This window comes from Oncorhynchus keta, chromosome 10 (assembly GCF_023373465.1).
Source record: "Oncorhynchus keta strain PuntledgeMale-10-30-2019 chromosome 10, Oket_V2, whole genome shotgun sequence".
Classification (NCBI taxonomy): Eukaryota; Metazoa; Chordata; class Actinopteri; order Salmoniformes; family Salmonidae; genus Oncorhynchus; species Oncorhynchus keta.
This window is the reverse complement of record NC_068430.1, coordinates 76,608,792-76,635,978: the sequence shown is the minus strand read 5'-3', so window position 1 is coordinate 76,635,978 and position 27,187 is coordinate 76,608,792. Positions and strand designations below refer to the sequence as shown.

The 27,187-nt window shown below is 46.5% G+C and overlaps 2 protein-coding genes across 2 annotated transcripts; both read right to left on the bottom strand.

The window, feature by feature from the left end:
* Positions 1-864: 864 nt before the first annotated feature.
* Positions 865-27,187, bottom strand: tab1 (TGF-beta activated kinase 1/MAP3K7 binding protein 1). Its single transcript, XM_052528027.1, is given in 13 exon segments — positions 865-1,449; positions 1,562-1,651; positions 4,273-4,438; positions 8,753-8,966; positions 10,018-10,162; positions 15,443-15,554; positions 17,708-17,824; positions 21,540-21,656; positions 21,659-21,677; positions 21,945-22,031; positions 22,187-22,340; positions 26,286-26,416; positions 27,006-27,187. Coding segments are annotated over 13 exon segments (1,533 nt in total). The 5' UTR covers positions 27,039-27,187; the 3' UTR covers positions 865-1,301.
* Positions 17,869-19,478, bottom strand: LOC127932395 (uncharacterized). The gene is made up of 2 exons (XM_052528028.1): positions 18,708-19,478; positions 17,869-18,654 (listed from the first exon to the last, which is right to left on the bottom strand). Exons 1-2 carry the CDS (start codon positions 19,364-19,366, stop codon positions 18,342-18,344), a joined length of 972 nt encoding a protein of 323 aa, XP_052383988.1. The 5' UTR covers positions 19,367-19,478; the 3' UTR covers positions 17,869-18,341.

Below are 27,187 nucleotides of genomic sequence, written 5' to 3'. Positions count from 1 at the left end.
ACTGATAACCCCACATCATTCATCCCCCTCTCCTCCTTCCCTTGTTCACAGACAGACTGATAACCCCACATTCATTCTCTCCTTCCTTTGTTCTCTGATAACCCCACATCCTTCCTTCCCTTGTTCACAGACAGACTGATAACCCCACATCATTCATCCCCCTCTTCTCCTTCCTTTGTTCACAGACAGACTGATAACCCCACATCATTCATCCCCCTCTCCTCCTTCCTTTGTTCACAGACAGACTGATAACCCCACATCATTCATCCCCTCTCCTCCTTCCTTTGTTCACAGACAGACTGATAACCCCACATCATTCATCCCCCTCTTCTCCTTCCTTTGTTCACAGACAGACTGATAACCCCACATCATTCACTCCCCTCTCCTCCTTCCTTTGTTCACAGACAGACTGATAACCCCACATCATTCATCCCCTCTCCTCCTTCCTTTGTTCACAGACAGACTGATAACCCCACATCATTCATCCCCCTCTCCTCCTTCCTTTGTTCACAGACAGACTGATAACCCCACATCATTCATCCCCCTCTCCTCCTTCCTTTGTTCACAGACAGACTGATAACCCCACATCATTCATCCCCCTCTCCTCCTTCCTTTGTTCACAGACTGATAACCCCACATCATTCACTCCCCTCTCCTCCTTCCTTTGTTCACAGACAGACAAAGAGCAGGTGACAGGAGTTAAACGCCAGCCAACAAACACTCACTGACTGTGTGTTGGGAGACATACTGAAACCCCACATCATCAGTAGAATGTATGCACACATGACTGTTCAAGACAGACTGATAACCCCACATCATTCATCCCCTAAACAGACAAAGAGCAGGTGACAGGAGTTAAACGCCAGCCAACAAACACTCACTGACTGTGTGTTGGGAGTGAATTCAGTCCATTCACGTAGATCTGGGGCCGTATCAAGCATTTCAGAGTAAGAGCAATGACCTAGGATCAGGTCACCCCTGTCCATATAATCTTATTCATTGTTATCTAAAGCAAAAACTGATGCTAGATCAGCTTTCCTTCCAGCATACCTGTCGTCCACCTGACCCATCAATAACATTACCTTTAGGTGTGTAATAAACACGTTATGAGCTGTAGGAAAAGGAATAGTCGTGATAAAGTAAAAAAATAGAAATCCGTTTCTGCCTAAGGCTGCCTTATCAGCTCCAAATCTCCACAACACCACCAAAATCCATCACACAACCCCTCCAATACATTCCTATACCTCCCTCCTTCAAGAGCAGTTATCACTCTATTCAACCCCAAATCTTGTCCCCCTCCATCACTGAGGCCCCAGCCCAGCTGAGGCCCCCTGTGTCCCCAGGAAGTCTCCGTGGTCCGACCCCCACAGCCGGTAGAACTGGGTGAAGTCAACATAGGGAGGGACCCGTCCGGTCTCGTCTGGCTGCACCGCCTGGCTGCCACGCTGTCTGGAGAGAGTCCCATACAGTGGATATTTTAGTGAACATAATCTTCCTAGAAACAGAATAGAAACCATCACGCCTGGGATTTTTCCCTTCCATAACCCACCGAGCTACCTACCTGAAGAGGCTGCCTCCGTCTCCTGAAGAAGAGCTGGAGCTCTGGGTGGTCTGGTTATTGGTGGAATGGAGCGTGGTGGTGGGACTCTGGCTGCGGGGTGGGAGGGGGGCGGGTGGGCGAGGGGGAGAGGGGGAAGAGAGGGAAGAGGGGAGAGACAGAGCTCATTTATGGACTGGAGGATGTCAAGGGAGGAACGGCGGACGGCGCTGGGTAGAAGGAGCGTGCTAGAGGTGACGAAGGAAGTGAGGAGAAAGAGATGGATGGATGGCGGGAGGGAGGGGAAGAAGAGCAAAAGAAAGGGGGAAAATAAGACAGATGGAGGATTGAAAGCGAGGGAGCAGAAGGAGGAGATTCAGAGAAGGAAAATAAATAAGGAATGAAGGAAAGAAGACAGCAAAGTAAAGAAGGGTAGGAGGAATGAACCAATCAATGACTCAGAACAGGGGCCATGCACATGCCTCTTAGAACAACACAATAACAAGAAGCCAACGTGTGGTCTTAGCTCGGGCCAACAATTACCATACGGTTTATCTGAAATGACCCTAACAAATCCAAATGAAAATCTAAAACGAACTGGGTATGAAACCATCGTCTACACTTGTTGGGGTACGGCCAAGAACACAACGCCTTCCTGCAGAAGGCGTCCAAATCCAGCCAGGGTGGAAGTGTGCGTTTAGTTTGGTGGATGTGTGTATGCGTTGGGCTGGGCGATATATCGAGTATACAGTATAATGGAATGGATCCACATACCGGTATGAATTTTAACAATACACTAACTACACGGCTCCAAAAAATAAACACTTAAACAACACAATGTAACTCCAAGTCAATCTCACTTCTGTGAAATCAAACTGTCCATATCAATGCGAGATGTGGCAAGAAGGTTTGCTGTGTCTGTCAGCGTAGTGTCCAGAGCATGGAGGTGCTACCAGGAGACAGGCCAGTACATCAGGAGACGTGGAGGAGGCCAACAACCCAGCAGCAGGACCGCTACCTCCGCCTTTGTGCAAGGAGGAGCACTGCAAAATGACCTCCAGCAGGCCCCAAATGTGCATGTGTCTGCTCAAACGGTCAGAAACAGACTCCATTAGAGTGGTATGAGGGCCCGACGTCCACAGGTGGGGGTTGTGCTTTTACAACCCAACACCGTGCAGGACGTTTGGCATTTGCCAGAGAACACCAAGATTGCCAAATTCGCCACTGGCGCCCTGTGCTCTTCACAGATGAAAGCAGGTTAACACTGAGCACATGTGACAGACGTGACAGTCTGGAGACGCCGTGGAGAATGTTCTGCTGCCTGCAACATCCTCCAGCATGACCGGTTTGGCAGTGGGTCAGTTATGGTGTGGGGTGGCATTTCTTTGTGGGGCCGCACAGCCCTCCATGTGCTCGCCAGAGGTAGCCTGACTGCCATTAGGTACCGAGATGAGATCCTCAGACCCCTTGTGAGACAATATGCTGGTGCGGTTGGCTCTGGGTTCCTCCTAATGCAAGACAATGCTAGACCTCATGTGGCTGGAGTGTGTCAGCAGTTCCTGCAAGAGGAAGGCATTGATGCTATGGACTGGCCCGTCCGTTCCCCAGACCTGAATCCAATTGAGCACATCTGGGACATTATGTCTTGCTCCATCCACCAACGCCACGTTGCACCACAGACTGTCCAGGAGTTGGCTTTAGTCCAGGTCTGGGAGGAGATCCCTCAGGAGACCATCCACCACCTCATCAGGAGCATGCCCAGGCGTTTTAGGGAGGTCATACAGGCATGTGGAGGCCACACACACTACTGAGCCTCATTTTGACTTGTTTTAAGGACATTACATCAAAGTTGGATCAGCCTGTAGTGTGGTTTTCCACTTTAATTATGAGTGTGGCTCCAAATCCAGACCTCCATGGGTTGATAAATTTGATTTCCATAGATTTTTGTGTGATTTTGTTGTCAGCACATTCAACTATGTAAAGAAAAATGTATTTAACATTAATATTTCATTCATTCAGATCGAGGATGTGTTATTTTAGTGTTCCCTTTATTCTCTTGATCAGTGTATATTCTGAGACAGCCCACCTCCCTGTCAGTCGCGTCCTAGTGTGTAATACAACCATCAGAACGGAGCCCATTCAAATCACTCTCATTCCATCTGTTGTGTAATACAACCATCAGAACGGAGCCCAGCCCATTCAAATCACTCAGAACGGAGCCCATCATTCCATCTGTTGTGTAATACAACCATCAGAACGGAGCCCATTCAAATCACTCTCATTCCATCTGTTGTGTAATACAACCATCAGAACGGAGCCAAATCACTCATTCAAATCACTCTCATTCCATCTGTTGTCACAACCATCAGCGGAGCCCATTCAAATCACTCTCATTCCATCTGTTGTCACGCTCATGCACTCATTCCATCTGTTGTGTAATACAACCATCAGAACGGACAAATCACTCTCATTCCATCTGTTGTGTAATACAACCATCAGAACGGAGCCCATCATAAAACACACTCTTCTATTCACAAACATCACACAAATATTGTGATATGATGTGTTGGCCATATCACCCATCTCTAGTGTGTGTCAGCATGCCTGCATTTGTATCCACTTCCAGGGAAAGAAAGCGGTCTTAGTCCCGTTGGTGAGTGTGTGTGTTATTGGCTCGGTGTGTGCGCGCTTTGGGTGAGTTGCTATGGATACATGGCATATATTATATATATTACCCAGGTGTGTGTGTGGGTGTGCCCTCCTCCAGAGTAGAGGCTGTGTTGGTCCCGTTGGTGAGGGTACCCCCCTGAGAGGGCATGACCAGGGAGAGGGTGACGCTGGTCTTACTGGTGCTGCTGGGGCAGTTGGAGTAGGGCACCGACACTGGGTAGATACGACCACCTAGAGGAGAGACAACAGAGAGACAGAGTTCATCTAGTATTATAGTAGTAATATAGTGCTGCTGGGGCAGTTGGAGTAGGACACTGACACTGGGTAGATACGACCACCTAGAGGAGAGACAACAGAGAGACAGAGTTCATCTAGTATTATAGTAGTAATATAGTGCTGCTGGGGCAGTTGGAGTAGGACACTGACACTGGGTAGATACGACCACCTAGAGGAGAGACAACAGAGAGACAGAGTTCATCTAGTATTATAGTAGTAATATAGTGCTGCTGGGGCAGTTGGAGTAGGACACTGACACTGGGTAGATACGACCACCTAGAGGAGAGACAACAGAGAGACAGAGTTCATCTAGTATTATAGTAGTAATATAGTCTTGCTGGGGCAGCACTGACACTGCGTAGATACGACCACCTAGAAAACTATTAAAACACAAGTAAAAGTGTTAGCTGAATTAGATGAAGAATTCAAGCTTTCCTGTTCATTTGGTATTGTTCATTTGGTATCTGCAGATTATCAGTAATGCATCTGGAAACTGTTTGAATGTATGAGAATCATTTTATAGAATATGAACTGAGGTATAACTCAGACTCTCATTGGCCAGGTTCAATCTCTACACGGAAGGCTATTGCCTCTATCAGGCAGAGACGTCTATGGTGATCTCTAAAAGTAGAGGTCAACCGATTAAACGGAATGGCCGATTATTTAGGGCCGATTTCAAGTTTTCAAAACAATCGGAAATCGGTAGTTTTGGACACCGATTTGGCCGATTTTTAAAAATGTATTTATATATTTAAAAAATATATTTTAAAAATATATATATTATTCATATACATACATATATACATACATACATGTTTTTTTTTTTACACCTTTATTTAACTAGGCAAGTCAGTTAAGAACTCGTTGTTATTTTCAATGATGGCCAAGGAACGGTGGGTTAACTGCCTTGTTCAGGGGCAGAACGACAGATTTTCACCTTGTCAGCTCGGGGATTCAATCTTGCAACCTAACAGTTAACTAGTCCAACGCTCTAACCACCTGATTACATTGCACTCCATGAGGAGCCTGCCTGTTATGCGAATGCAGTAAGCCAAGGTAAGTTGCTAGCTAGTATTAAACTTATCTTATAAAAAACAATCAATCATAATCACTAGTTAACTACACATGGTTGATGATATTACTAGTTTATCCAGCGTGTCCTGCGTTGTATATAAACGATGCAGTGCGTATTGGCGGAAAAAGGACTGTCGTTGCTCCAACGTGAACCTAACCATAAACATCCATGCCTTTCTTAAAATCAATACACAGAAGTATATATTTTTAAACCTGCATATTTAGCTAAAAGAAATCCAGGTTTGCAGGCAATATTAACCAGGTGAAATTGTGTCACTTCTCTTGCGTTCATTGCACGCAGAGTCAGTGTATATGCGATAATAATTAACGTTTTGTTTTCAAGATGATAGTTTCCTCCGGATTCAACCATATTAATGACCAAAGGCTCGTATTTCTGTGTGTTATTATGTTATAATTAAGTCTATGATTTGATATTTGATAGAGCATTCTGCCTGAGTGATGATAGGCAGCAGCAGGCTCGAAGGCATTCATTCAAACAGCACTTTCGTGCGTTTTGCCAGCAGCTCTTCACTGTGCTTCAAGCATTAATGACTTCAAGCCTATCAACTCCTGAGATTAGGCTGGTGTAACCGATGTGAAATGGCTAGCTAGTTAGCGGGGTGAGCGCTAATAGTGTTTTAAACGTCACTCGCTCTGAAACTTAAGAGTAGTTGTCCCCCTTAATCTGCAAGGGCCGCGGCTTTTGTGGAGCGATGGGTAACGCTGCTTCGAGGGTGGCTGTTGTCGATGTGTTCCTCGTTCCAGCCCAGGTAAGAGCGAGGAGAGGGAGGGAAGCTATACTGTTACACTGGCAATACTAAAGTGCCTATAAGAACATCCAATAGTCAAAGGTATATGGAATACAAATGGTATAGAGAGAAATGTTCCTATAAATACTATATTAACTACAACCTAAAATCTTTTAACTTGGAATATTGAAGTCTCATGTTAAAAGGAACCACCAGCTTTCATGTTCTCATGTTCTGAGCAAGGAACTGAAACATTAGCTTTCTTACATAGCACATATTGCACTTTTACTTTCTTCTCCAACACTTTGTTCTTGCATTATTTAAACCAAATTGAACATGTTTCATTATTTACTTGAGGCTAAATGGATTTTTATTGATGTATTATATTAAGTTAAAACAAGTGTTCATTCAGTATTGTTGTAATTGTCATTATTACAAATAAATAAAAATAAATAAAAATCGTCAGATTAATCGGTATCTGCTTTTTTTGGTCCTCCAATAATCGGTATCGGCGTTGAAAAATCCTAAATTGTTCGACCTCTAGTCTACAGTGCTGTCAGGTGGACATCAGTAGCAACACGCAGGCTCAAACCCTGGTCTTGTTCAGAAGACCATTTAAGGAACACTGCCATGTTATATATCCTCTCTTTTAACATGAAATGAGAACACATACAAGCTCCGATCTCAATCGTGTTTTATGCTAATAGTCCCTGTCATTACTCAGCCCCTGATCTTGAATTCCCCGCGGGCCAACCAAAAACACCAGGACCTGGTGTCTGGAGGAGTTCAAAGGTTAAATAGAGGTTGTTGAGACATGTAGCTGTTTCTAGTTGTCACCCCATGTCACTAGTTTACATTGCCTTATGTAAGGCAGCCTGTTGTTTTACACCACACAAGCCTGCACACTGGCTGTTGCCAGTGTCTTCGGTCTGTGTTCAGTCTTACATTGTTCAGAGTTTTGATCCCCCGTCCCCACAGGAGGCCTTTTGCCTCTTGCCAGGCCGTCATTGTAAATAACAATTTGTTCTTAATTGATTAGCCTGGTTAAATAAAGGTGAAATAAATAAAGGTGAAATAAATAAAGGTGAAATAAATACAATCCATCTTACCCTGGGAGTGTTTCTGCTCTCTGTGGGCGTGTCTCTCCCCCACCTACCCTGTGTGGGCGTGTCTCTCCCCCACCTACCCTGTGTGGGGCGTGTCTCTCCCCCACCTACCCTGTGTGGGGCGTGTCTCTCCCCCACCTACCCTCTGTGGGGCGTGTCTCTCCCCCACCTACCCTCTGTGGGCGTGTCTCTCCCCCACCTACCCTCTGTGGGGCGTGTCTCTCCCCCACCTACCCTGTGGGGCGTGTCTCTCCCCCACCTACCCTGTGGGGCGTGTCTCTCCCCCACCTACCCTGTGGGCGTGTCTCTCCCCCACCTACCCTGTGGGGCGTGTCTCTCCCCCACCTACCCTGTGGGGCGTGTCTCTCCCCCACCTACCCTGTGGGCGTGTCTCTCCCCCACCTACCCTGTGGGGGCGTGTCTCTCCCCCACCTACCCTGTGTGGGCGTGTCTCTCCCCCACCTACCCTGTGGGGCGTGTCTCTCCCCCCACCTACCCTGTGGGGCGTGTCTCTCCCCCACCTACCCTGTGGGCGTGTCTCTCCCCCCTACCTACCCCCCACCTACCCTGTGGGCGTGTCTCTCCCCCACCTACCCTGTGTGGGCGTGTCTCTCCCCCACCTACCCTGTGGGGCGTGTCTCTCCCCCACCTACCCTGTGTGGGCGTGTCTCTCCCCCACCTACCCTGTGTGGGCGTGTCTCTCCCCCACCTACCCTGTGTGGGCGTGTCTCTCCCCCACCTACCCTGTGTGGGCGTGTCTCTCCCCCACCTACCCTGTGTGGGCGTGTCTCTCCCCCACCTACCCTGTGTGGGTGTGTCTCTCCCACCTACCCTGTGTGGGCGTCTCTCCCCCCACCTACCCTGTGTGGGCGTGTCTCTCCCCCACCTACCCTGTGTGGGCGTGTCTCTCCCACCTACCCTGTGTGGGCGTGTCTCTCCCCCACCTACCCTGTGTGGGCGTGTCTCTCCCCACCTACCCTGTGTGGGCGTGTCTCCCCCACCTACCCTGTGTGGGCGTGTCTCCCCCACCTACCCTGTGTGGGTGCGTCTCCCCCACCTACCCTGTGTGGGTGCGTCTCCCCCACCTACCCTGTGTGGGTGTGTCTCCCCCCACCTACCCTGTGTGGGTGCGTCTCCCCCACCTACCCTGTGTGGGTGTGTCTCCCCCACCTACCCTGTGTGGGTGTGTCTCCCCCACCTACCCTGTGTGGGTGTGTCTCCCCCACCTACCCTGTGTGGGTGTGTCTCCCCCACCTACCCTGTGTGGGTGTGTCTCCCCCACCTACCCTGTGTGGGTGTCTCTCCCACCTACCCTGTGTGGGTGTACCTCTCCCACCTACCCTGTGTGGGTGTGAGTGCGCCGTCGGCCAGCGTGTAGTTGAGTGTGCGTATCAGCAGCGTCATGTCTTCGTGACGGGAGCAGTGGGACGCTCTCTGGCGTCCGCTGGCGTAGACATCGTGGTGTAGCCGCTTGACCCGCTCCACCACCGACTGGGACACGGCCTCTAGGCTTCCCTGTTGGGCTAGTTCTGCTGCTACCATCGCTACCATCTCCTAGAGGAGGGGGAGGAGAGGGGAAAACAATGCATCGTTTCATCTCATGGGGAAATCAACTGAAATCAGTAGGGAGAGAGAGGGAGGGAGGGAGGGAGGAGGAGAGAGAGGGAAGGAGGGAGGGAGGAGAGAGAGGGAGGGAAGGAGGAGGAGAGAGAGGGAAGGAGGAGGAGAGAGAGGGAAGGAGGAGGAGAGAGAGGGAAGGAGGAGGAGAGAGAGGGAAGGAGGAGGAGAGAGAAGGAGGGAGGGAGGGAGGGATCTCCTAGAGGAGGGGGAGGGAGGGGGAGGAGAGAGGGCAGGAGGGAGGGAGGAGGAGAGAGAGGGAAGGAGGGAGGGGGAGGGAGGGAAGGAGGGAGGGGGAGGAGAGAGGGGAAGGAGGAGGAGAGAGAGGGAGGAGGAGGAGAGAGAGGAAGGAGGAGGGAGAGAGGAGGAGAGGAGGGAGGAGGAGAGAGGGAAGGAGGAGGAGAGGGGGAGGAGGGAGGAGGAGAGAGGGAAGGAGGAGGAGAGAGAGGGGGGAGGAGGAGAGAGAGGGGAAGGAGGGAGGGAGGAGGAGAGAGAGGGAAGGAGGGAGGAGAGAGAGGGAAGGAGGAGGGAGAGAGAGGGAGGGAGGGAGGGAGAGAGAGGAAAGAGGGAGGGAGGAGGAGAGAGAGGGAAGGAGGGAGGGAGAGAGAGGGAGGGAGGGAGGAGAGAGAGGGAGGGAGGAGGAGGAGAGGGAGGAGAGGAGGAGGAGGAGGGAGGGGAGGGAGGGAGGGAGGGAGGGAGGGAGGGAGGGAGGGAGGGAGGGAGGGGGAGGGAGGAGGGAGAGGAGGGAAGGAGGGAGGGGGGAGGAGAGAGAGGGAAGGAGGGAGGGAGGAGGAGAGAGAGGGAGGGAGGAGGAGAGGTAGACAGGGGTAGATGATGTTGGAGTTGGGAAGAGGAGAGTAAGAGGTGCTGGTGAACTATGACGATTGGGAAAGACCAGCACCGTCCTCCTTGGAACGAGATCTTTATCAAAGAAGCTTGTTGTGAATGTATTGGTTAAGAGGTTCATTGAATAAGTCAATGCACCCACCTGATTGGCCTGTTCAGGTCCGTGGGCGGACTCCAGGGCTTTGATGAGCCCCTCTGACATCAGCAACAGGAAGCCCGTCACACCCTCTAACGATTGGCTTGCCTGGATCTCCGGCTCTGCTATGATTGGCTTGTTCTTGGCGGCGCTGATGGTCGTGGGCGGGGCATGGAGGAAAATGAAGAAGATGGACAGATCGAAAGGAGAGTGAGAGCGAGTGAAAGAGAAGAGAAAGAAAGGATTAAAGAGAGGGATGAGATAGAGGTAAGCGATAAGAGGAAGTGCAGCAAAACATTGTTTCCAACCTACAATACAATCTAAAGTGGACCCTACAGCTATTGTATGTAGTAATCATGTGCCTATGAGTTATAGTGTTCGCACTGAGGCGGTGTGCCCTAGTAGGAAGTCCACTGTGTGCAGCTCACCCTGCACTAACATACAGAACATGAGCATGTCTACTTCTGCTAAGCAATGAAAACAATCAAGCATCCTAGAAAAGTGCTAAAAATAGCCCACAATTCAATCATTTGCTAGCAACAGGTGACATTCATATTCGGTCAATTTCTGAATCTCACTTAGATAATACCTTTGATGCTATAGTGGCAGCAACACATGGTTATAACATCTACAGAAAATGCAGAAATGCCAAAGGTGGAGGTGTTGCTGTTTATAATCAGAACCACATTCCTGTAAAACTTAGAGAGGATCTCATGTTAAATACTGTTGAAGTAATATGGCTACAGGTTCATCTGCCTCACCTAAAGCCCATTCTGGTGGGAAGCTGCTATAGACCACTAAGTGCTAACAGTCAGTATCTGGATAAGTTTGAAATGCTTGTTAATGTTTGAGATAAACAGAGAGGTATATTTTGACAGGCTTTGATCACACTGCTCACTCAAGAGAAAGCTTCACACTGTAACTAGCGCCTGCAACCTGGTTCAGGATATCAGTCAACCTACCAGGGTAGTTAGAAACAGCACAGGAATTCAATCACCAACGTGTACTGATCACATCTTTACTAATGCTGCAGAAATGTGCTTTAAGGCAGCATCCACATCCATAGGATGTAGTGATCACATCTTTACTAATGCTGCAGAAATGTGCTTTAAGGCAGCATCCACATCCATAGGATGTAGTGATCACATCTTTACTAATGCTGCAGAAATGTGCTTTAAGGCAGTATCCACATCCATTGGATGTAGTGATCACAATAGTAGCCATATCTAGGAAAACCAAAGTTCCAAAGGCTGGACCTCATATAGTGTGTAAGAGGTCATACAATAAGATTTGCAACAATTCCAATGTTGATGCTGTAAAGAATATTTGTTGGTCTGTGGTATGTAATGAGGAGCAACCAGACGCTGCACTTGACACATTTAGGAAATTGCTTATTCCAGTTGCTAATAAGCTGCACCCATTAAGAAAATGACTAAAAACTGTTAAAACCCTGTGGACTGATGAGGAATTGAAAAATGGATGGTTGAGTTGGATGAGGCAATAGGAATGTCAAATAAGTCTGGCTGCACAACCGATTGGCAAACGTACTGCAAATTGAGAAATCATGTGACTAAACTATATAATATATAAAAATAATAAAAATAAACTATACTATGAAACAAAGAAATTACATAATGAACGATAGTAAAAAGCTTTGGAGCACCTTAAGTGAAATTTTGGGCAAAAATTTAATCAGATGGCTCATTCAACACAAAACCCACTGTTATTGCCACTGATATAGATTTTCTTCAAAGGCAAGATTAGCAAATTTAGGCATGATATGCCAGTAACAAATGCTGACATTACACATCCAAGTATAACAACTGATCAAATTATGAAAAACAAGCATTGTAATTTTGAATTCCGTAAAGTGAGTGTGGAAAAGGTGAAAAATGATTGTTGTCCATCAACGATGACAAGCCACCGGGGTCTGACAACTTGGATGGAAAATTACTGAAGATAATAGTGGATGATATTACAGCGGCTATTTGCCACATCTTCAATCTAAGGCTACTAGAGAGTGTGTGCCCTCGGGCCTGGAGGGAAGCTAGTCATTACGCTACCCAAGAATAGTAAAGCCCCCTTTACTGGCTCAAATAGCCCATAAAACAGCCGGTTACCAACCTTAGTAAACTTCTGGAAAAAATGGTGTTTGACCAGATACAATGCTATTATACTGTAAACAAACTGACAACATACTTTCAGCATGCTTACAGGGGGAAACATTCAACAAGCACAGCACTAACACAAATCACTGATGATTGGCTGAGAGAAATTGATAAAAAGATTGTGGTAGCTGTTTTGTTAGACTTGTGGCTTTTGACATTATCGATCATATTCTGCTGATGGAAAAACATATCTGTTATGGCTTCATACCCCCTGTCTACCTGTCTAACAGATCACAGAGGGTGTTCTTTAATGGAAGCCTCAACAACACGATCCAGGTAGAATCAGGGATTCAGCCGTCTGAATGACTCAACACTATTGACGTCAGCTACTACAGAGAGTGAAATCACTGCAACACTTAATGAAGAGCTTCGGTTAGTTTCAGAATGGGTGGCAAGGAATAAGTCAGTCCTAAATATTTTAAAAACTAAAAGCATTGTATGTGGGACAAATGATTCACTAACACAATAAACCTCAACTAAATCATGTAATACATTATGTGGAAAGTTGAGGTGACTAAACTGCTTGGAGTAACACTGGGTTGTAAACTGTAATGGTCAAAACATGTTGATACAACAGTAGGTAAGATGGGGAGAAGTCTGTCCATAATAAAGCACTGGTCTACCTTCTTAACAACACTATCAACCAGGCAGGTCCTACAGACTCTAGTGTTGTCGCACCTGGACTACTGTTCAGTAGTGTTGTCAGGTACCACAAAGAGGGACCTAGGAAAATGACAATTGTCTCAGAACAGGGCAGCACGGCTGGCCCTTAAAAGTACACAGAGAGCTAACATTAATGATATGCATGTCAATCCCTCATGGAGAGTGGAGGAGAGTCTGACTTCATCACTACTTGTTTTTGTAAGAAGTGTTGACGTGCTGAACGTACCGAGGTGTCTGTATAAACTACTAGCACACAGCTCAGATACCCAGCATACCCCACAAGACAAGTCACCAGAGGTCTCTTCACAATCCTCAATAACAGACTATGGGAGGCGCACAGTACTACATAGAGTCATGAGTACATGGAACTCTATTCCACATCAGGTTAACTGATGCAAGCAGTAGAATCAGATTTCAAAAACAGATAAAAATACACCTTATGGAACAGCTGGGACTGTGAAGAGACACACACAGGCACAGACACACATACACATGATAAGACACACTCTACACACACGTACACAGGATGTTGTATTGTAGAGATGTGATAGTAGAGTAGTGGCCTGAGGGAAAACACTTAATGTGCCGTGAAACGTGTTATGAAATGTAATGTCATGTAATATTTTAAACTATATACAGTGGGGAGAACAAGTATTTGATAACCTGCAAAATCGGCAGTGTTTCCTACTTACAAAGCATGTAGAGGTCTGTGATTTTTTATCATTGGTACACTTCAACTGTGAGAGACGGAATCTAAAACAAAAATCCAGAAAATCACATTGTATGATTTTTAAGTAATTAATTTGCATTTTATTGCATGACATAAGTATTTGATACATCAGAAAAGCATAACTTAATATTTGGTAAAGAAACCTTTGTTTGCAATTACAGAGATCATACGTTTCCTGTAGTTCTTGACCAGGTTTGCACACACTGCAGCAGGGATTTTGGCCCACTCCTCCATACAGACCTTCTCCAGATCCTTCAGGTTTAGGGGCTGTCGCTGGGCAATACGGACTTTCAGCTCCCTCCAAAGATTTTCTATTGGGTTCAGGTCTGTAGACTGGCTAGGCCACTCCAGGACCATGAGATGCTTCTTACGGAGCCACTCCTTAGTTGCCCTGGCTGTGTGTTTCGGGTCGTTGTCATGCTGGAAGACCCAGCCACGACCCATTCAATGCTCTTACTGAGGGAAGGAGGTTGTTGGCCAAGAACTTGCGATATATGGCCCCATCGATCTTCCCCTCAATACGGTGCAGTCGTCCTGTCCCCTTTGCAGAAAAGCATCCCCAAAGAATGATGTTTCCACCTCCATGCTTCATGGTTGGGATGGTGTTCTTGGGGTTGTACTCATCCTTCTTCTTCCTCCAAACACAGCAAGTGGAGTTTAGACCAAAAAGCTCTATTTTTGTCTCATCAGACCACATGACCTTCTCCCATTCCTCCTCTGGATCATCCAGATGGTCATTGGCAAACTTCAGACGGGCCTGGACATGCGCTGGCTTGAGCAGGGGGACCTTGCGTGCGCGGCAGGATTTTAATCCATGACGGCGTAGTGTGTTACTAATGGTTTTCTTTGAGACTGTGGTCCCAGCTCTCTTCAGGTCATTGACCAGGTCCTGCCGTGTAGTTCTGGGCTGATCCCTCACCTTCCTCATGATCATTGATGCCCCACGAGGTGAGATCTTGCATGGAGCCCCAGGCCGAGGGTGATTGACCGTCATCTTGAACTTCTTCCATTTTCTAATAATTGCGCCAACAGTTGTTGCCTTCTCACCAAGCTGCTTGCCTATTGTCCTGTAGCCCATCCCAGCCTTGTGCAGGTCTACAATTTTATCCCTGATGTCCTTACACAGCTCTCTGATCTTGGTCACTGTGGAGAGGTTGTAGTCTGTTTGATTGAGTGTGTGGACAGGTGTCTTTTATACAGGTAACGAGTTCAAACAGGTGCAGTTAATACAGGTAATGAGTGGAGAACAGGAGGGCTTCTTAAAGAAAAACTAACAGGTTTGTGAGAGCCCGGAATTCTTACTGGTTGGTAGGTGATCAATATTTATGTCATGCAATAAAATGCAAATGAATTACTTAAAAATCATACAATGTGATTTTCTGGATTTTTGTTTTAGATTCCGTCTCTCACAGTTGAAGTGTACCTATGATAAAAATTGCAGACCTCTACATGCTTTGTAAGTAGGAAAACCTGCAAAATCGGCAGTGTATCAAATACTTGTTCTCCCCACTGTAACTATATATATAACTGCCTTAATGTTGCTGGACCCCAGAAGAGTAGCTGCTGCCTTGGCAGGAACTGATGGGGATCCTTAATGAATACAAATACAAAAGTGGAGCGTTTTTCCACTTGAAATGTCTTGTACTCAGTCTACCTACCGCTATGTAGCACTGAAGAAATCCAATTGGAAACTCAATTAAGTGCATTTTTCTGTGGATAAGTTGAATCCTATTCAAAGATCCAGCCTTATATTCATCCGTTTGGCTCGGCTACAGAGGACAGCAGGAAATTGGACTTCTGAGCCTGTGTGTGGGTGTGTGTATATAAATGGATGTACATGCGGTGTGTGTGTGTGTGTGTGCACCCCTACCTCAACAGATCTATATCTGTGTAGTTATATTTAACCCTGTAGTCTCCAATCCTCCTGGTGCTGCTCTGACCAGCTATCAGAGCCGCCTGACGAAGACCAGACACATCAAGACCTGGGGGATGGAGGAGAGGATGAGGGGTAAAGTGGGATGAGGTGGAGAAGAGGAGACAGGTGGAGAGGTGAAGGGGAGTAGAGGATGCGACAGGGGGAAAGACAGGGTGGGAGGAGGGGATGAGGTGGAGAAGAGGAGACAGGAGGAGAGGTGAAGGGGAGTAGAGGATGCGACAGGGGGAAAGACAGGGTGGGAGGAGGGGAGGAGGTGGAGAAGAGGAGACAGGTGGAGAGGTGAAGGGGAGTAGAGGATGCGACAGGGGGAAAGACAGGGTGGGAGGAGGGGAGGAGGTGGAGAAGAGGAGACAGGAGACAGGAGGAGAGGTGAAGGGGAGTAGAGGATGCGACAGGGGGAAAGACAGGGTGGGAGGAGGGGAGGAGGTGGAGAAGAGGAGACAGGAGGAGAGGTGAAGGGGAGTAGAGGATGCGACAGGGGGAAAGACAGGGTGGGAGGAGGGGATGAGGTGGAGAAGAGGAGACAGGAGGAGAGGTGAAGGGGAGTAGAGGATGCGACAGGGTGGGAGGAGGGGATGAGGTGGAGAAGAGGAGACAGGAGGAGAGGTGAAGGGGAGTAGAGGATGCAACAGGGGAAAAACAGGGTGGGAGGAGGGGAGGAGGTGGAGAAGAGGAGACAGGAGGAGAGGTGAAGGGGAGTAGAGGATGCGACAGGGGGAAAGACAGGGTGGGAGGAGGGGAGGAGGTGGAGAAGAGGAGACATGTGGAGAGGTGAAGGGGAGTAGAGGATGCGACAGGGGGAAAGACAGGGTGGGAGGAGGGGAGGAGGTGGAGAAGAGGAGACAGGTGGAGAGGTGAAGGGGAGTAGAGGATGCGACAGGGGGAAAGACAGGGTGGGAGGAGGGGAGGAGGTGGAGAAGAGGAGACAGGAGGAGAGGTGAAGGGGAGTAGAGGATGCGACAGGGGGAAAGACAGGGTGGGAGGAGGGGAGGAGGTGGAGAAGAGGAGACAGGAGGAGAGGTGAAGGGGAGTAGAGGATGTGACAGGGGGAAAGACAGGGTGGGAGGAGGGGAGGAGGTGGAGAAGAGGAGACAGGAGGAGAGGTGAAGGGGAGTAGAGGATGCGACAGGGGGAAAGACAGGGTGGGAGGATCGGAGGAGGTGGAGAAGAGGAGACAGGAGGAGAGGTGAAGGGGAGTAGAGGATGTGACAGGGGGAAAGACAGGGTGGGAGGAGGGGAGGAGGTGGAGAAGAGGAGACAGGAGGAGAGGTGAAGGGGAGTAGAGGATGTGACAGGGGGAAAGACAGGGTGGGAGGAGGGGAGGAGGTGGAGAAGAGGAGACAGGGGGAGAGGTGAAGGGGAGTAGAGGATGTGACAGGGGGAAAGACAGGGTGGGAGGAGGGGAGGAGGTGGAGAAGAGGAGACAGGAGGAGAGGTGAAGGGGAGTAGAGGATGTGACAGGGGGAAAGACAGGGTGGGAGGAGGGGATGAGGTGGAGAAGAGGAGACAGGAGGAGAGGTGAAGGGGAGTAGAGGATGTGACAGGGGGAAAGACAGGGTGGGAGGAGGGGAGGAGGTGGAGAAGAGGAGACAGGAGGAGAGGTGAAGGGGAGTAGAGGATGTGACAGGGGGAAAGACAGGGTGGGAGGAGGGGAGGAGGTGGAGAAGAGGAGACAGGAGGAGAGGTGAAGGGGAGTAGAGGATGCGACAGGGGGAAAGACAGGGTGGGAGGAGGGGAGGAGGTGGAGAAGAGGAGACAGGAGGAGAGGTGAAGGGGAGTAGAGGATGCGACAGGGGGAAAGACAGGGTGGGAGGAGGGGAGGAGGTGGAGAAGAGGAGACAGGAGGAGAGGTGAAGGGGAGTAAGAGGATGCCAGTGATGAAAGTAAGAGAGGAAGGGGAGGAGAAGAGAGGGGAGGGGGAAGGAGAAGAGGTCACCTTCAACCAGGGTGTGCGTTTTCCAATTAATTGATCCCATTCCATTTTAAAGGCAGACTCAGCAGTATGACGTAGGTGCACAAAGTAAACAGCCTAGTGGGTCAAGTTCCACAACAACTAAGAGCCTTGAAGCGCAAGGCTCAACTTCACCCGTAGCTACCAGGCTGTAACAGCGTGAAGTGAACCCATGCACAGACTGTGTGTGTGTGTGTGTGTGTGTGTGTGTGTGTGTGTGTGTGTGTGTGTGTGTGTGTGAGACTCACCCAGCCCAGCCAGTCTCTGGAGCTCGTCCTCGTTCTCTGTGGTGTGAGGTCGTCCAATCTGGATCACCTGGTTCTGACCGTCGCTGGTTGACTTACACAGCAGGGCCCGGTTGGTACCTGGACCACAACAAAACCATTAAGCCACAATACAAAGACAAACTAATCACAACCTGTTGGTAAGATATCCTTCTCTTCTCATAGGACTTACACAGCAGGGCCCGGTTGGTACGTGGACCACAACACAACTACCCTTATGAATGAAATACAGTAAGAGAGTTTGGTTGGTACCGGGACCAGAAACAGAACATAATCTAGTATTGTATAATAATAGCATTTCATTTTATTGATTGATTGGTACATTCATCAATGAAAAGGCTGACCCAGACATCCTCATCACTCAGATGCCTGACTGAAACCAGTCTGAAACAGTCACTGTAATGGAGACCTCACTGATTACGTCATTCATTAAATGGATGGAATTCTCTCTCACACACACAAAAGTTCCAAAGTTGTAATTATGTGCAAATAGTTAACCCTCATTGCTGCTGTAAGTCAATCTGGATAAGAGTATCTGCTAAATTACATTTAAAAAAAGAAAAGAATAATTAACAAATTAAATGGTTGTAATTGTCTATTAATTGGTCTTTCTGGTTTTAAGACCAGTTGATTTACAATCAAATAACCTGTCCATAAATAAATCAAATAACCTGTCCATAAATAAATCAAATAACCTGTCCATAAATAAATCAAATAACCTGTCCATAAATAAATCAAATAACCTGTCCATAAATAAATCAAATAACCTGTCCATAAATAAATCAAATAACCTGTCCATAAATAAATCAAATAACCTGTCCATAAATAAATCAAATAACCTGTCCATAAATAAATCAAATAACCTGTCCATAAATAAATCAAATAACCTGTCCATAAATACATCAAATAACCTGTCCATAAATAAATCAAATAACCTGTCCAAAATAACAAATAATCAAATAACCTGTCCATAAATACATCAAATAACCTGTCCATAAATAAATCAAATAACCTGTCCATAAATAAATCAAATAACCTGTCCATAAATAAATCAAATAACCTGTCCATAAATAAATCAAATAACCTGTCCATAAATAAATCAAATAACCTGTCCATAAATAAATCAAATAACCTGTCCATAAATAAATCAAATAACCTGTCCATAAATAAATCAAATAACCTGTCCATAAATAAATCAAATAACCTGTCCATAAATAAATCAAATAACCTGTCCATAAATACATCAAATAACCTGTCCATAAATACATCAAATAACCTGTCCATAAATAAATCAAATAACCTGTCCATAAATAAATCAAATAACCTGTCCATAAATAAATCAAATAACCTGTCCATAAATAAATCAAATAACCTGTCCATAAATACATCAAATAACCTGTCCATAAATACATCAAATAACCTGTCCATAAATAAATCAAATAACCTGTCCATAAATACATCAAATGACCTGTCCATAAATACATCAAATGACCTGTCCATGCTGGTGGGTAATAGCTTGGTAGCATAATTATAGAGGAGACATTGTTTACGTCTTGTGTTCCTGACCGTGACATTGCAACAACTTCCACACCCCTCAGCAGAAATAAAACATAACAAGCCCATAGGGGACACACACACACACACACACACACACACACACACACACACACACACAGGAATGAGTCAGGTGACTCCACAGCTGGAAACACTTTTCTCCCTTAAAGGTTCCGTTTCATTTCCACTCCACTTTGACCCTGACCTGTACATAGCTGGTGAGGTAGAGTGAACAGTCTCCTTCTCCTCCTCTCCACTTTGACCCTGACCTGTACATAGCTGGTGAGGTAGACTGAACAGTCTCCTTCTCCTCCTCTCCACTTTGACCCTGACCTGTACATAGCTGGTGAGGTAGACTGAACAGTCTCCTTCTCCTCCTCTCCACTTTGACCCTGACCTGTACATAGCTGGTGAGGTAGACTGAACAGTCTCCTTCTCCTCCTCTCCACTTTGACCCTGACCTGTACATAGCTGGTGAGGTAGACTGAACAGTCTCCTTCTCCTCCTCTCCACTTTGACCCTGACCTGTACATAGCTGGTGAGGTAGACTGAACAGTCTCCTTCTCCTCCTCTCCACTTTGACCCTGACCTGTACATAGCTGGTGAGGTAGACTGAACAGTCTCCTTCTCCTCCTCTCCACTTTGACCCTGACCTGTACATAGCTGGTGAGGTGAGGTAGACTGAACATTCTCCTTCTCCTCCCTCTCCTGGTGACTTTGACCCTGACCTGTACATAGCTGGTGAGGTAGACTGAACATCTCTCCCTCCTCTCCACTTTGACCCTGACCTGTACATAGCTGGTGAGGTAGACTGAACAGTCTCCTTCTCCTCCTCTCCACTTTGACCCTGACCTGTACATAGCTGGTGAGGTAGACTGAACAGTCTCCTTCTCCTCCTCTCCACTTTGACCCTGACCTGTACATAGCTGGTGAGGTAGAGTGAACAGTCTCCTTCTCCCCCCCCCACAATGAACAACCTTTTGTTTTTTCTCCCCCTGTAAAGTAAATCATTTTCTGCCCTTATTCCGACACTTGAAAACCCCAAGTGTCTTTTCCCCTTCATTCCTCCCCCTTCTTTCTTAGTCTTTTATTTGGCCCCCAAATCCCCATTTGAGACGGGCAGAGAGGCGGCTAACCATGGAGGGGAAAAAAGGACCCCAAATGGCCAGTCTGGAATAGTTGACACCAAATCGTAGCTTTAAAGATCCTTTACAATTATGGAGGACTTAAATCCCCAGTGGAGTTTATTTTCTATGAACCAATGACTGACACACACACATCTGGATTGAATAGTCAGACAGATGGTATAAGGCCTATTGGACCAATGAGAAATGATTATGAAAATGGGTCTGGTTGTTATATCAACACACGGTGAAATACCCAGGGAATGTGTGTGTTCGTTTCAGAAATCTCTTTCTGGCTTTCGACTAGAATTCTAATTTCCTACCAGAGTGGTCTGGCTTTTAGATTTTTCTCAAATAATATGTTTAAATGTTTTTCCTCTCTGTGCCTTCGGGGGGTCACACAGACAGATGTTGGCGAAGAAAAGAGTTACAGGGCAGAAAGGCTGGAACAAGGCCTGTTGACGTTCTGAATATCATTTCTAACAGGCGTTTTGATTCAGAGAAGTAAATGGCATTGTAACGTGTGTGTAAAGGGTCAGTGAGGACATAAGAAGCCCTAAGAGGTGTAATTGTGTTTGTATGTTTACATGGCTGTGGTCGTGTTAGTGCAAGGCTGTGCTCCTGCATGTGAGCTTCCTCTGTGTGTGTGTGTATGTTTACATGGCTGTGGTCGTGTTAGTGCAAGGCTGTGCTCCTGCATGTGAGCTTCCTCTGTGTGTGTGTGTGTGTGTGTGTATGTTTACATGGCTGTGGTCGTGTTAGTGCAAGGCTGTGCTCCTGCATGTGAGCTTCCTCTGTGTGTGTGTGTGTGTGTGGCTGTGTGTGTGTGTGTGTGTGTGTGTGTGTGTGTGTGTGTGTATGTTTACATGGCTGTGGTCGTGTTAGTGCAAGGCTGTGCTCCTGCATGTGAGCTTCCTCTGTGTGTGTGTGTGTGTGTGTGTATGTTTACATGGCTGTGGTCGTGTTAGTGCAAGGCTGTGCTCCTGCATGTGAGCTTCCTCTGTGCGTGTGTGCGTGTGCGTGTGTGTATGTGTTTACATGGCTGTGGTCGTGTTAGTGCAAGGCTGTGCTCCTACATGTGAGCTTCCTCTCTGTGTGTGTGGAACAACAGTACGCACCCACGTTGGCGATGTACAGCTTGTTGTTGTGTATCAGAGCCACAACAGCGGTAGCTCCACCAGACACTTCCTGCTCCAGGTCCTTCAGCCTCTCAGAAAGCTTCTGACTCTGGGGGAGAGCTGGTGGAACGATACTCCCTGGTGGAGGGGGGAGGGAGATGTAGGGGAGGGAGGGAGAGGTGGGGAGGGAGGGAGAGGGAGGCAAAAAAAGAAGAAGAAGATGGTAATAGGAGAGAGGAGATTAAGAGATTTAAGAATGTTAGTTAAGGTCGATTAAATGGCTAATGAGACTATATTGATTCCCAATGACTACATTCTAATGTGAATTAAAACGTTGGTTGCCATGGAAATCTAAGTAGTAGAAGGAAACTTAACACGCTATGAGTGACAGAGTGCCATGCTTACCTCAGGTAGTTGGGATAGAATAGTAGCCTTCTCTGCAAGAGCGTCACCGATTGTCTCAAAGTAACTCTTCTCTACAACGTCGAAGGCCTTAGGATAAAACAACAGAATCAATGGTATAAACATTCAAATAGCATTTCTTATGATATGATGCTTCTGCGAATGCGTTCTACCTAGAGCAGACAGGATTGCAGGCAGACACGCTGATTCAAAGACATAACAGTTGATCTCTCACACACACACACCTGTGAGAGAATTCTGCGGACATCAGAGTCAGTGTGTGTAGACTTGAGCTGTCCCAGAAGCAGTTCTGCTGTCAGACACTGAGAGACGAAGCTGGACACTCTGCTCCCATCAAACCCATTAAACACTCCATACAGGAAACAGCCTTCCTCACCTCTGATTGGACAGAAAGAAACAACTGTCTGAGTGGTCAAAACAAGAACAACTCTTATGTTAGATTGGTCTGTTGCGAGACACTGGTCAAGTTTGTTTTGCCTGCCCGGATCCCCCTTGTGGGCAGTTGGATTATTTTAGACCATTCCATTGGTACTAAGGAGAACTCTCCACCCACGGGGGCACCGGGCCATGCAACAACAAACTCACCCATTGAGACACAAAAATAGACACTGCTCCCATCGAACCCTGTACAGGAAACAGCCATCCTCACCTCTGATTGGACAGAAGACAACTCTTTATGTCTGATTGGTCAATATTCCTAGAAGTCTTCCTGGCTGTGTAATCTGCACAGATCACCAGCCTTGGTAAGTGTGAGTATGGAAGCTACATACAGGTGTGGGTAGTACAGCAGGGCTCTCTCTCTTTTGGCCCACAACCCCACCATGTAAAACATGATGTGATCAACAACGGCCAATGTTGATTTTTTAAAATTGGGGCTATGACAGTCTATTACAAATCACACTGACAGTACTTTTGACAGTATATCAATATGAAGGAAGAATGGTTTGAAGTATGGCTGGGACAATACCAGTATTGCGATATTGTTTCCATGGCAAAAAAACAAAAAAAACAAAGCAGTATTAACTCTGGTTCTTTAAAAACCTTCTGTATGTAAAATAGTTTGGAAAATAAATGCATGTGACTCTGGATGACAAAATGATGTTTGTTTCCAACACAAGGGCTGTTTTCCTAAAGAAGTTAAATCCGCTTCATGTTTTATTGACTTGCCATGATACTAAAGCCCGGCCCTAGTTTGAGGTGACTGAAATGCATCAGAAAGGTATTGGGAAGTTCAGAAGCTCATCAGGCAATACTTTTGTATGATCTTCTGTGAAGAAATATATATATTTTTTTCCCCCACCAGGTCAGCTAGTTGAGAACAAATTCTCATTTACAACTGCGACCTGGCCAAGATAAAGCAAAGCAGTGCGACACAAACAACAACACAGAGTTACACATGGAATAAACAAGCGTAGTCAATAACACAATAGGGAAAAAAAGGAAGTCTATATAGAGTGTGTGCAAATGGCATGAGGTGGTAAGGAAATAAATACGCCATAGTAGCGAAGTAATTACAATTTAGTAAATAAACACTGCAGTGATAGTTGAGCAGATGGAGAAGTGCAAGTAGAAATAAATACTGGTGTGCAAAAGAGCAGAAAAGTAAATAAAAAACAATATGGGGATGAGGTAGGTAGATTGGGTGGGCTATTTACAGATGGGCTATGTACAGCTGCAGCGATCGGTTAGCTGCTCAGATAGCTGATGTTTAAAGTTAGTTTGGGAAATAAGTCTCCAGCTTCAGCGATTTTTGCAATTCGTTCCAGTCATTGGCAGCAGAGAACTGGAAGGAAAGGCGCCCAAAGGAGGTGTTGGCTTTGGGGATGACCAGTGAGATATACCTGCTGGAACACGTGCTACGGGTGGGTGTTTGGGGGGGGGTGGAACTAGGCCCCACATCTGATGTAGTGTGTGGTCTTGTCCAATCTGTTCTACTGAGGCTTGTAGAGGGAAACAGCAGACACGTGTTTCTGAGCGTCTCATCTTTCAGTAATGGGGTCATAAAGCGTTCAAAAGATAGAGCCACAATTGTAGGAAGAAAAGAAAAACCACTCTCTTTATTACAATTCAATTCAAGGGCTTTATTGGCATGGGAAACATATGTTAACATTGCCAAAGCAAGTGAAATAGATAATAAACAATACAAAAATTACATGCCCTGTAAAAATAAACTCAAATTCAATAAACAATACAAAATTACATGCCCTGTAAAAATAAACTCAAATTCACTAAACATTAAACTCACAAAAAAAAAAAAAAAACATACATACATACATACATACATACATACATACATACATACATACATACATACATACATACATACATACATACATACATACACTGCTCAAAAAAATAAAGGGAACACTTAAACAACACAATGTAACTCTAAGTCAATCACACTTCTGTGAAATCAAACTGTCCACTTAGGAAGCAACACTGATTGACAATACATTTCACATGCTGTTGTGCAAATGGGATAGACAACAGTTGGAAATTATAGGCAATTAGCAAGACACCCCCAATAAAGGAGTGGTTCTGCAGGTGGTGACCACAGACCACTTCTCAGTTCCTATGCTTCCTGGCTGATGTTTTGGTCACTTTTGAATGCTGGCGGTGCTTTCACTCTAGTGGTAGCATGAAACGGAGTCTACAACCCACACAAGTGGCTCAGGTTGTGCAGCTCATCCAGGATGGCACATCAATGCGAGCTGTGGCAAGAAGGTTTGCTGTGTCTGTTAGCGTAGTGTCCAGAGCATGGAGGCGCTACCAGGAGACGTGGAAGAGGCCGTAGGAGGGCAACAACCCAGCAGCAGGACCGCTACCTCTGCCTTTGTGCAGGGAGGAGCACTGCCAGAGCACTGCAAAATTACCTCCAGCAGACCACAAATGTGCATGTGTCTGCTCAAACTGTCAGAAAGAGACTCCATGAGGGTGGTATGAGGGCCCGACGTCCACAGGTGGTGTTGTGATTACAGCCCAACCCCGTAAGGACGTTTGGCATTTGCCAGAGAACACCAAGATTGGCAAGTTCGCCACTGGCGCCCTGTGCTCTTCACAGATGAAAGCAGGTTCACACTGAGCACATGTAACGGACGTGACAGTCTGGAGACGCCGTGGAGAACGTTCTGCTGCCTGCAACATCCTCCAGCATGACCGGTTTGGCGGTGGGTCAGTCATGGTGTGGGGTGGCATTTCTTTTGGGGGCCGCACAGCCCTCCATGTGCTCGCCATAGGTAGCCTGACTGCCATTAGGTACCGAGATGAGATGAGATCCTCAGACCCCTTGTGAGACCATATGCTGGTGCGGTTGGCCCTGGGTTCCTCCTAATGCAAGACAATGCTAGATCTCATGTGGCTGGAGTGTGTCAGCAGTTCCTGCAAGAGGAAGGCATTGATGTTATGGACTGGCCGCCCATTCCCCAGGCCTGAATCCAATTGAGCACATCTGGGACATCATGTCTCGGATGCTTTAGTCCAGGTCTGGGAGGAGATCCCTCAGGAGAACATTCGCCACCTCATCAGGAGCATGCCCAGGCATTGTAGGGAGGTCATACAGGCACGTTGAGGCCACACACACTACTGAGCCTCATTTTGACTTGTTTTAAGGACATTACATCAAATTTGGATCAGCCTGTAGTGTGCTTTTCCACTTTAATTTTGAGTGACTCCAAATCCAGACCTCCATGGGTTGATAAATTTGATTTCCATTGATAATTTGTGTGATTTTGTTGTCAGCACATTCAACTATGTAAAGAAAAAAGTATTTAATAAGAATATTTCATTCATTCAGATCTAGGATGTGTTATTTTAGTGTTCCCTTTATTTTTTTGAGCAGTGTAGGTTGTATTTTTATTTTTGTTTGTTCTTCACTGGTTGCCCTTTTCTTGTGGCAACAGGTCACAAATTTGGCTGCTGTAATGGCACACTGTGGAATCTCACCCAATAGATATGGGCGTTTATCAAACTTGGATTTAATCTAATTCTTTGAGGGTCTGTGTAATCTGACAACCGCATCTAGTGGCTAACTGAGGTTACTGACGTAAACCCTGTTCTATGAACCAAGCAATTGAGGGGTGTTATCTAACAACCCTATTTCCAAAATCAGTCAGCACCCCTTGTTTGGGCAATGCTGGTATACAGGGACATATCTATGGCTCCAGTAGCATTTTCAGACTGCCAAAACAAACTATGCTGCCTTGAATATGTTTTGTTATATGGTCCTTTCCAGCATGGTTCCCGTACCTATAGTGGATATGTAACCAGGCCAGGACAGCTGAGTTTGGCCTTAAAGTGTGAATCAGGCACAGGTGTCTTAGTTACCTGAACCTGAAGTGTCCGTCCTCGTTGGGGTGGCTCTGGGTGTCCTTTCCATCGGGTCCATAGGTACAGTTGGGGGCTGTTCCCACCCCGCACATCTGACACAGGGGCAGGTCATCTGTCCAGCTCTGATGCTACCAGGGTGGAGTTTGAAGAATGACATTAGCTATTGTGTTAGTCATAGCGATCGTACTTATGTAGCCTAATTCTATGGTTTTAGTGTTCAGAGTTCTGACAACCATTGAAATTGTCCTGCTTAATTGTCTCCTCAGACTTCTGCTTCAGTTAGGCTTTGACGACCAAAGAAACTACAATATTCACATTGAAACTTAGGCTCAAAGTGTAATATTAAGTTAGTGTTTTCAGAAAATATCCCGTTCTTCACTACTATTGGCTAGCTACTGTAGATAGAACTAATTATTTGGATAAAACTCAACTGACCCGTGGCTAACAAAAATCTCCCCTTAAATACTAACTAGATAAATACATATAAATTGCCAAGTGAAGAACACAAACTTAGTTAGCTAGCTGACTAAGCTAGCAATGTTTTTAGCCACGCTAGGCTAGCGGCGGATGTTGCTGTTTGCGGCACAGGGCCCGTGAAGTAGTTGTTTCAATTGTCCTTTGGAAAGTTAGATTACTTTTTTCAAACAACAACATATGACTGGAGTTATTTTTAACAATAAGCACGTCTACAAGAGGGAGAACTCGTTTTTGTCTTACGCTTTGCATCATTTGCCGACGCTGAGACGCCATCTTTGATGGAACTCTGTGGACAACTTTGATGCATTCATGGGCGTCAACCTTGCGCAGCGATTGCGCATTGGCACACGTTGATTTTCACTTCTCGTTGATTTTCACATCAAAATGTGCTTGAAAAGCAGTAAAGGGAGATATCTGAACTT

Coding starts and splice junctions, on each gene's coding strand:
- LOC127932395 (XM_052528028.1), bottom strand. CDS start 19,366: ATGGGCTTGTTATGTTTTATTTCTGCTGAGGGGTGTGGAAGTTGTTGC. Junction 18,655..18,707: donor TTTGATGTATTTATGGACAG/GTTATTTGATTA, acceptor ATTTATGGACAG/GTTATTTGATGTATTTATGG.